Here is an 11,376-nt window from a genome sequence, read left to right as displayed (position 1 = left end):
AAATTAGCACATTCAGAAATGCTTTGAACTAGTGCTTGTCAAAGTTGAAGCAGTAACCTAAGCCTCAAGAGAGAATCAGAGTATTATGACGTTCAAAGAAAAAATATTTCTAAACAATAGAATTATTAGGGGTTTCAAAATAATATAAACTTTAAAACTCATTCATCGTACTGCATTTATTGTGTTTTCAGACTTTGTAAGAAATATTTCATTATAGGTTTCCATCCCTATTAAATGTTGTACAGGGGCTTTATTTTCTCAACTTAATTTCAGTTTGGGAAAGGAAAGAACTCAGAATTAACATCTGCATTTGATTGGATAGACCAGAAATGAATACACTAGATGGCAGTGAACTTTGCCTGCTTCTGCTGAAGTCACATTATTTTACCCAGTACAGATAATCCTTGATTTAACAATTCATTTTGTGACCATTCAAAGTGATAACAGTGCAGAAAAAAGATAACCGGTCCTCACATTATGAACATTGTAGCATCCATAGTCACATGATCAAAATTTGGACACTTGACAACTGGCATGTTTTCACAATGGTTGCAATGTCCCAAGGTCACGTGGTCACCATTTACAACCTTCCCAGCCAGCTTCTGACAACCAAAGCCAAGAGGGGAAGCTGGATTTGCTTAATGTCTGCATGATTCACTTAATTGCAGTGATCTGCTTAACAATGTGGCAAAAAAGATCGTGAAATTGGTTGTGACTTACTTAACAACCACCTTACTAAGCAGCAGAAATTCTGGTACCAATAGTACATCAAGGATTACCTGTACAAAAAAATTAGCCTGATTCTTAATCTGGGTAATAGTTATGACAAACAGAGAACAAAGCTCTAGTTACTTCTGCAGTTCACCCCTACTTTATATTCTTTCTCTATATTATTCTCTAGTAATGTATTTAACTCATGGCATTAAAAACGATTATGTTTAATAACTGAGCATTAAGTTAAAGAAAATCTCAACCTACAATAAACATGGTTGAACAGATTACAATTCACAATAGAAATGAGAAATCTAAACTGTAATTTTTAATTTGTCCAAAAAACATCCCAATGTTTAATTTAACGCAATTTAATAGCTTTCTCCCACCAGTGATGCTATGAAAGTTCATTTTAGTACATATTTCTTTCTTAGTAATATAACCAGTCTCCCAAAAGAGATCAAACCATACCTTAATATTTTTAGTACTATTGAAGACACGTTTAACAATACTGAAAATATTTGGGTATCACTTCAATTCCTTTTCTTATTTAAAATGCTTTTAAACAGAAAACCCTTTTTTCTCATACTACAATATAAAAAAGTACAGCATTGCAAAATTGGTTTGCTGATGCAGGCAAAGGAGAAAGCATAAAAAGCTCAAATATTTTTAAAAACTGAACAGAAAATTGCCATTGAGTGTGCAGAACTGTTTAAATGATTCTCAGTACTGGACACTGGAAATTATAATTATTATTCTTAAAGAATATTAAACAGATCTAAAAACAACAAATAGAATTTATCTCCCATTCCCTTATTTTCCTTTATACTAATTTATATCACCAGTATATTTTAAGTCTTATTTTAAAAAACCTAAAGTTATATGCTATATGAATGAGATTGTGTTAATTGATAATTCTATCCTTTTAGCATGACAATAGTTTAGTATTATGGTAGTATGAAATAAAAATGGCCAATTAGTGGAGTTGGAGCTACTTCTTGGTAGATGCCTAGATGATTTGCAATAAATCGGAAACAATGGATCAGATTTAGGTTATTACTAAATTTTACATATTTATACATTGATTCTTGTTTATCTATCAGCTCTTAGAAAAATTAGGAATATAACATAAACCTTAGCAACTGATGGAGCTACTGTACTTAAAAGTCTACTCCCACATTCCCTCAAAATGTAGTTACATAGACTTATGGGCTTGTATTTACGCCACTATTTATTTTCACACATTCCTTTGTTTTGTTCACCATGTTGCCCTAGTGATGGCCTAATAAAAAATACTGATCCAAAAGAGAACTTTATTTTTATTTTATCTTGACCAACTTGAGTACTTTTCTTTTTCTTGTGTTATGTCCAACTATTTAAAACAACAAATGATTAAATTGTTTCTAGCAATGAAAATAAAGACAAATGGATGGAAAAGGAAACTAAGAATGATTTGTTTTGTTATTAAGAGCTCAGTTCTGTTAATGAAAGCAAATTCCCAGGCTGCAGTATGTTTTCAGTAGTACTCTTTAGCTTATGTGTTCCACATTAAGTTATAATGAAAAACTTTAGTTCTGGATCCAGAAAAAAAGCCAAACTAGAATCTGCAAGATATGTCTCCAGCCCTCTGTAGATAGATAAAAAAATAATAAATATAATATAATATACATTACATTAATCTCATTTTTTCTTGTTAAGGTTAATTTCTAAGATTCCTTGTTGCAAATAAATGTTTGCAAATCATAAGATTGTAAAAGCAATTCCAACAGTCCTATCAGGCAACATTATCTCTTGAGAATGTGTGTGTAAAAAAAAGATTTGTGCTTTAACTTTATTAGAAATATATATATATATATATATATATATATATATATATATATATATATATATATATATATATATATATATATATATATATATATATTTCTAATAAAGTTAAAGCACAAATCTTTTTTTTTACTATTGATAAAGAGTGATTAGCAATTATAGATGGAAGATACAAAGATGTAACTAAAATCAAGAATGTTCATTTCAAGGAAAAGCTGAATGGTTAAGAATACATACATATTGTATGTTTTTAAATAGATTGCTGTAATATGAGGACCAAGCAACCTATCCCCAAATTGAAAATCCTGAATTATAGATAGGAAGCGAAGTATTGAACATCCTGAGATAGAAGTCCTTAGAAGAAAAGTCCAGTATGGCTTTGAGGAAATTTATTTTGCCATGTCTGCATCCAAGTAAAAGCTCATGTTCTTGGATTTCAACTTTGATAAACCTAATACAAGAAGGATTTGTACAGCAGCTGATATCCATGGCTCTTAAACATGTTTCTTAAAACTGATGTGTATTTTTTTTACATAAGTAAAAATGCAAAAGTTGTAGTCTTAGAGAGCAGTGAACCACAGGCTTAGAGCTTTACAGCATTAGAATCAGAGTTCAGTATAGCAATAAGATTGCAAAGAAAGATGAGAATGTAAGCAGGACCCATATAATTCATTTGAAGCAAATAAGGTAAATATTAAGGAAAATCTGAGATTTAACGATCAGAATAGGAAAATGAAATAATCCAGTAAGCAGTAACAAAAGGAACTATATTAGAACGTCCTTTGGAAATGAAGACACATGTTTCTTGATCATAATTGTATATGTTTGGTATTAATGAATTGTTCAAAAGAATTCTCCATCAATTCTAGAAGGATTCCTATAACAATAAGATAAATTCCTATAACAATAAGATAAAAAACAGATAATTTTTATCTGCCATGCACTTGTATCTTAAAATTGTACAAGACCTACTTTTCTCTATAACAGTCACCTTTTCTCCTGGTCAGAGAAAGAGTTACTAGCCACCCATAAACTTCAATAGCTTCGAATGGTTAAGAATTTGGGTCTCCCATCTATCATACCAACATGTCAACTCTACAGTATTTGGAAAAGGAAAAATATCAATTGCCACAACATTTCTCCTAAGCATATGTCTGTCAGCAAAGTTCAACAGAAGCTCAATAAGTCAACAGTCCAACATTATAAAAAAATTAACTATTTAGCTTGTCTCTCATATGTGCAAGAATACACAGAAAGAAGCATTTAACTGTTCTGCAAATTAATGAGGTAAATCCAGTGACATATTTTAATCTTTGATATTCTAGTAGATGACTATCCTTCTTGGATATTTTAAAATGTATCCCATAAAGTTTCATCAGTTCATACAAAGCATAATCAACAACAATATCTGGAAGAAGTCAATATGATCCTACTGGTATTAGCATAATTCATCAGAAGATTGTTCTGTATGTTATGCTGCTCAGATACTTTTGTCACTAAATATAAAAAGTAAATTGAACATTTTTGCAAATAAAAATAAGTTTGCGTTATAGGAATAAAGATTCTGATTTCAATAATTTGTTATTCATTATAGATATCCTGACTTCAAATTATACACTTTCAAAGGAAAATGCTATTTTAATACATTTAAATCTCCCACTTAGTACAATAATCCCTAATCCTTTGTCTTTAGTTTGAATTCTGTCATGACATAATTCTCAAACGATAGTTTTTTAAAAGAAATTATTAAATAAACCTATCTTTCAAAATATATTTTAAGAAATACAGCCTTATAATTTTCTTCTTCTGACTCCAAATATTATTTTAACTAAAAATCTATCATGAAAACCCTTTATAAAAATTTAAACAAAACAGTGATGTAATTCAAGACTTGATTCCATATAAACATAAAGAACATTTTTCTAAGTGCAAAGTAAAAATATTTTGCTTTAAATTTTTACAGTTCCTTTCTCCAAAGCTACATGCAAACAGAAAATTGTCAGTAAAGCTCAAAACACAATCCTAAATCTCTTACTGCATTTCAGAGACTAATAAAGTACAGATTATATAAAAGGCAAAGTGTTATTAATTACATTATTAAAGCCAAAACCATAATTGAACTACATTGCATTTCAGATGCATGTATGGATTTGTAATAATAATAATAAAAAGAGAGAATGCAGACTTTAGGAAAATATGATGCCATGGTAAGGGAAGAATGGAACACCCAATATGCCAGTTGGGAGTGCTACATTCTTACATTAATAAGGATATAAATTCTTCTAGGAGGAGAAGAGAGGGAGAAAGGGAGAAGGAGAAGTTATAACTTAATGTGCAAGGTATTTTATTGCACTTAAAACAAAATCCAACAAAGCTATTACTCTGGCATCTTGCCAGGCATGATTTAGAATTGGAAGCCACGTAACCTCTGTTTACTAAACTCAGATTATGTTCACACAAGTGTAATCAATTAAAACTGAACAGTTCAAATTTTAGCTGCTAAATATACATGCCACTCTAACCTTGGCCATGCTGATTTTGGGAATGTGTTCTCACATTTGTTTTTTTTTGACTGTCTGTTTGTTTGTTTAAATTTTTTATATAATTACCCAACTCTGGGTGGCTCATAATATATATAGTACTAAACTCTGGTGTCAGTCATATATATTAGCCAGCCCCTTACATTTTTCAACTACTTTCTACTCTGAAACCCAGTGTAAACCAGTTCCTCCTCTGGCCACGGGAAATCAGGTAGACTGTTACCAATCTGCTGTAATCCCTAGGAGTTCACATGATCCTATATTTAAAATGTCTCTGACAACTTCCTACAACTCCATGGAAAGCCAGCAGATATTCTACGTTGTTCTGAGGTCAGAAAGGCAACATACAACATTTTGGTTAAAAAATTAAATTATTAGCATAATTATGCCATGTGGAAAGAGACAGGGAACATCATGGTCAAGAGATGAAATCAAATGTCATTGGAATACAACGAGGAAGAAGAGAAATGAAGAAACGGAAGATGAAAGGGCTATATGTCTCAGAAAGGTACAGAATGAGAAGACAAGGGAAAATCAAATGAAGAACATGTGGCAAACACTAATTACTGTGAGAGTTATTCAACACACCAATACCCTTCAGTAGGGATTGAAGGTCCAATAAGTGGACCTCAATAGAGCGAGAGAGTGAAGCAAAATCCCTGCCTTGTACAATGTAGTATTTCTGGTGCTGTTGATTCCATGGCCAAAATCTGCCATCATTGCCTTCTTATTCGAGGGAGGGAGAGAGGGTTTTCAGTTGCTCCCTGCCAACTTCTCACAAGGAAACTCAAAGGCGAAGCTAGCAGGAAATCTGATGTTTCTCCAGCTCCCTCAGGTTTTTTGCTCACCCTTGATCATTCTGTTTCTGTTCTTAGGTAAGGAAAAATATCTTAAATAATGACCCAATGGGACATGTGCTGTCTAATAGGAATTATAATTCATTGTAAAACTTATAATGAAGTTAACAGCCACTGCAGAAGCAATGCCCAAGCATAGGCCTCCATGTTTCCTTGGGGGGAAAAAAGAGTTCTTCCCCACTTCATTGGAAGGGCAGGAAAAAGGCAAAAATGTAACAATTGCTGGTATATAAGACTCACATTTGAAACTAGAGTATTTACTGAAATTCGTGTGCATTTACTTAAAATACATATTTTATTTCATCTAATCAAAACTCAAAAAAACTTGTTCCTTGACTGTTCATTTTTCCTCCTGGTTCTTGCCGAGAGGTTTGGCACTAATCTGCTGTGTGTTGGGGGAGGGTTAATTCATTAATAAAGTTAAGAATGAATGTAATCTTATTTTGTTGACTTTGAACTATGAAAATCATCAGAATTTGTAAGCTCTAGTATTAACTATACTTAGCATTGGTACAAACATGCGGATTAAAATCTCAGCTAAAATGGGGAGTGTGTGATTATTTTCTAGAAATGAGAGAAGAAATAGGGAGGGATATTCCCAAGCATATCACTATAGGAACCTAGTATTATATAACCAATCCTTAAAACAGACAAATAAATACTGGTCACGCCATGTTAAAAGTTCCTGTCCTTTAAAATGCAACCCGTGCAGAGTAAAAGAATAGAATAAATCAATCTGCAGATGCTGGCAATATTCAAAAACTAGTAGTAAAGAACATTTTGCAATTTCAACAAATTTAATTGTAACAGAGTAACACAAACTTCACTTCGTAAGTCCCTTCAATGCAAACATACTATTATTAATTTCCAGAATGGAGCAGTTACTACAAGATTATTGCGATAGTAAATTTTATACTGTTTTTAATGAATTCCCAGTAAATTTTCTACAGGTACCTGAAATTACAGATATATTTCAATGTTAGTTTCAGTAAATTGTCATATCTTCTAAGAGAAGTTACATTAAATCACTAAACCCTTCTTTCCCATAATAAAATAATGCACCTTTGTCTAAACTTCCTAATTTATAAGTCAAGAGGTAATAGTTGCATACTGCATTAACAAACTTGCTGATGCACAGACAAGGGAAGACCTTGGGATTAATGAATCAGAGTTGCAGAATGTTAGAAATGAACGCAGATTAGTAAACTGATTTTAAAAAATCTAAATCTGCAACTATAAGATGATAGAGACAGAGACAGACAGACAGACATATACATATAACCTTGAAACATTAGATTATATGATAATCATATAGTAACTTTAAAATGGATCCTTTTATATCCCATTAGATTAAATATCTTTATTTAATCACAAAATTTGAACAGCCGTCATTATATGCTGTAATCTAATACGACATATCAAGTAGAATTCTGCAAAATTCAGTAATGAAGGCCTAAGGAGATTCTTGGTCATCCAGGTCATCGTTGTCCCAAAGGTGCTTTTTAAGGGCAACTGGACTAGAAAGCCCAGTTGCCTCTTGAAAAAGCACCTTCGGTTCAGTAATGAATACTTTATAGCTATGTAGTTTCAAAAGCTTGCTTTTATTGTATTACAGCCTAAGCCTAACTTTGAATCATCCTATATATTTCCATAAAGCTGCAACAAAGATGTAAAATGTCAAATTCTGAAAGCATTGAGTAAAAAGGCCAGAAACCTAATGGCAATAATTTTGCAATTGTATTTTATATTGTAACAGTTTAGCAACAGGTTTGCAACTTATTTTTTTTAATTACCAAACACTATATCTTAACAAATTTTGATAATGAAAGACTTTATTGTGATCATTAACCAGCATAAGAATGAAGCTTTGATGAAAAAAGCATCCTCACAGTGTTTGCAGTGTTCCGTCCACAGACACAAAAATAGGTTTTAAGTTTAAAGGCATCAGTACATTTTGGTACTTAGGGGACTGAACAGCCAGACCAATATATGCAAGCTATGGAACTGAAGTAGAACAAAACTGCACACTGAAAGCAAATCACTAATGCTTTCTATGTTAACATGAGTTGTAAACGTGATCTATGAGCCAGTATCTTCCCATCTAAAACATCATATAAACACTACATTGACAATGTAAATTGTATGTATCTGTATCTCTGTCTCTCTCACACACCTACACATACGTACACACACACGCACACAAACACATAAAAATAAACATTCTGGAGCAGTTCTATTGCCCCAATATCCTAAAACAAAAGAATGACACTGCATATTTCAATCACATGACTAACATATTTTAGGTGCATAGGTAATATGATCTTTGTATGATAATGAAACTCAACCCAGAATCAACATTTCTACATGTAATGCCCAGAATTTTCTAAAACCTTGAGAGCTGTAAAATAACTTTTTTTAAAGGCTGAAATTCAATTTAATATTTTTATTAACTAAAAATATAAATGAGTCACATCACATTTTGGGTTAGTAAGAGACATTACCATTTGTATAGTACCAATATACAGTGAAACTTCATTTTAATGGGAAAAGTATTCATTATTCACAAATTTCCATTAAATAAATCATAATTGGATTATGTCATTTTCACACTGACATTACATAGATTATACAAATTATATCATTTGCATCTATTGTATTCACACATATGTGAGACCATTACATGAAATGACACAAATTATGTAATTTGTGTGATGGTAATGATGCAAATTATGTCATATGCATTATGTCATTTAAACGACGTCATTTTGTTAATGACATAAACTGCCACGTAAAGTCTATCAAACTTCAGTAAGTTGAGGTTTCACTGTATTTAACATTACCATGGTTACAGATACATTGTTAAAACATTTACATTCAAATGTAGCATATGCTAATGAATTCTAAAGTAAAGTATGCAAGGCAACTTAGTTTTTCCAAAATGATTTTCAAGTTTATTCCATACCTACAGTGCTTCCCTACATTTTCTAAAAGGCTCCTTTTACTTAACTTCCCTACTTTCTTAGCAGGTTTTTGTCACAATCTAATTTCAAAAGTCCACCAACAAAATCACTGTAAATATGTAATTATGAAAAGGTAATAGAAATTCTCAATAAGGCAGTTAGTGCAGTTAACTGAGAAATTAACTCACTTGTCTTATTAATAATACAATATAAAATTTGAACAGAAAACTCCTACACATTAGTTCTGGGAGTCCTTTCCTCCTCAAAGTCTAAATGCCTTAAAGATAAATTTTCCTACTCTAGTAAATGACAGCAAAATCACAGACACTGGCTATATACATTTACAAGTGATTTTGCTTGAATCATTCGTTCTGTCAAATACTGACCAGCCAAACACAATGAGTGAGGAGTGAAAGAATGAATAGAACTACTTCAGCAAATGCTTCAACAATCTCCTTAATACCTACTGTCATAGGAAAATTCTAATAGAAAACAAAGGCAACAACACAAGCAATAATTCTTACTTTAAGATCAGAGGTTTATTGTTTCTAATAATTTGGAACATTAGAAATGAATAGATATAAAAGAAATAATAGTAGTAATACAGTTGCATTAACAAGCCAATGCAGTGGGCCAATGACAAATAGCAAGTCCTACAAGGACTGCTATAAATCAAAGGGCTCCAAGCTGATCTTTAACCCTATCCTTTATACTGTTCTTCTAACCACATACACGCTTCACAACTTCACTGTCACTTTCCGTGAACACCTGTACATTACTTTCAATTCCTCATTTCCAACAGTTTCATTCTTCCTGTTTTAAATGAATCCATACAAATGCATATTTCAAAAAAACATATTTCACAGTTAGCAACAGCTCAGCAGGATTACAAATATTTTTGATAAATTTTGAAATCATCCTAGCTAAAAACTTTGGTTCATATCTCTTTCTTCTGGGCTGCTATCATCTATAGGATTTACTGAATCTAATAGATCAATAGGCTATATTTCTTGATTCTCACACTACAGAATTTCTGTTAATCAAAGACCAGAATAAAAATTCACACTGATGCAAATAAAGTGGATATCCATACAAATTATATCCAACAAAAATTTCTAAGTAAGGCAGAAAAGTGATAAGAAATGTAATATCTATCCTTCCATAGTTTTTTAAAATTTACATCTTGTTAAAGTCTGTTTTAAAAAAAGCCTTGCTCCTCTCATAGAATTTAAAGGAAATAAAAGAATCTTACTTTGATATCTCTCTCTCTTCAGTTTCTGGAATGGTGTTCTGGTTTTCCAGATTTTTACATTCTGTGTCTTCTTTACATTCCATGTTGGTTTCATCATTTGTTATGGTTATTCTTAACTCTTTCTCCTGGTCATTTGGAGGTTCCTGAAAACATTTTTTAATCCCCTACATGAAAGAGGAACATTGCTATCATTTACGATTAAAGAAACCAAAAACCAACAATCAATTAACATTACATCCTTACTATTCATCCACAGTAAGGGTCCATTTTCATGTTTTGTTCTTAAGGTGTATTGTGGGTAGGCTTATGAATCAGCTTCATTGTTAGGTATGAAAAACTGCACGTTTAGAAATAAATTTGCTTGAAAATTGGTGCCCTGCCCAGCATCTTTAAGAGAGGATGTACATGACCGCAAGCAAGAAATAGGACGGAAGTCTATCATCAAAAGAGCTACAGAATAGACTATGTGGTAATTAAGCTAAGCAATCACTAAGAGAAAATCACATGACTGTAACTGTACTTATGATTTTACTTCAGTTTTCCTTTGCTTTATAGCATCAGAAGGATACAACTCAAACAGCTGAGTGACCCAAATGACGAGAGGTGCTTCCAAAATTTGATTTACAAGGAAACCAGATAAATGGGCAAATGTTATATAACCTTTTTCTCTCACTCTGCTCCCCTTTGGAATGCTTATCCCAACGCTGGGATAATTAGCAGGAAGAGAATTGATGTTTGTATTTACATTCATTGGTATTACAAGTGACTAAGCAGCATGTATTGGGGAGTACACATTGAAAGGAATGTGCTAGAACCATCTGTTTGCCTACTCATTGCTCTTAGCAGGGAACCCACAGGGCAAATCTGATTAGGATTTTGTCAGTGTCAGACAGCAAGCGAGGGATCTAACTCTAATTAAGGTCAAAGACCTGAGCTTGTTAACTTGTGATTAGCACTTTTCAGGGAATGTGCTGTTTTGTGCACAAAAGCAGCTCAGGAGGAGATAGCTTGTTTAAGCAATCCCTAGGCCGGGGGGGGGGGGGGGGGGAGAGACATAGGTCAAGCATAGGACAATACTACCGGATTGTAATGGTGAATATGTGACTATAAGAGACAGACACAGCAAAGGTCATAAATATGAGAATTGGTTGCAAAATTATTTTTGACAAAATTAAAATTGCCTGCAAAATAAAACGTCCTTTTATAAAACTAATTTGATCCTTCATTAA

At 32.3% G+C, this 11,376-nt stretch overlaps 1 protein-coding gene across 7 annotated transcripts in view; it reads right to left on the bottom strand.

Moving 5' to 3' along the window:
• ARID4B (AT-rich interaction domain 4B) overlaps window positions 1-11,376 on the bottom strand; it is an 84,506-nt gene that overhangs the window by 18,033 nt on the left and 55,097 nt on the right. For all 7 annotated transcript variants that reach the window (XR_015696989.1, XM_087718077.1, XM_087718072.1 and 4 more), the window contains one exon: window positions 10,148-10,311. Coding sequence is in view for 6 of the 7 variants with exons in the window: in XM_087718077.1 (XP_087574203.1) it covers window positions 10,148-10,311 (164 nt within the window). In the remaining variant the exon portion in view is untranslated. The remainder of the gene's footprint in view (window positions 1-10,147; window positions 10,312-11,376) is intronic.

This window comes from Thamnophis sirtalis, unplaced genomic scaffold (genome assembly GCF_051295495.1).
Source record: "Thamnophis sirtalis isolate CommonGarterSnake01/CBP01778 unplaced genomic scaffold, rThaSir2_p1.2 scaffold_6, whole genome shotgun sequence".
In the NCBI taxonomy this organism is placed as follows: domain Eukaryota; kingdom Metazoa; phylum Chordata; class Lepidosauria; order Squamata; family Natricidae; genus Thamnophis; species Thamnophis sirtalis.
Note: the sequence above shows the minus strand (reverse complement) of the source record. Positions and strands in the feature narration are given on the sequence as shown.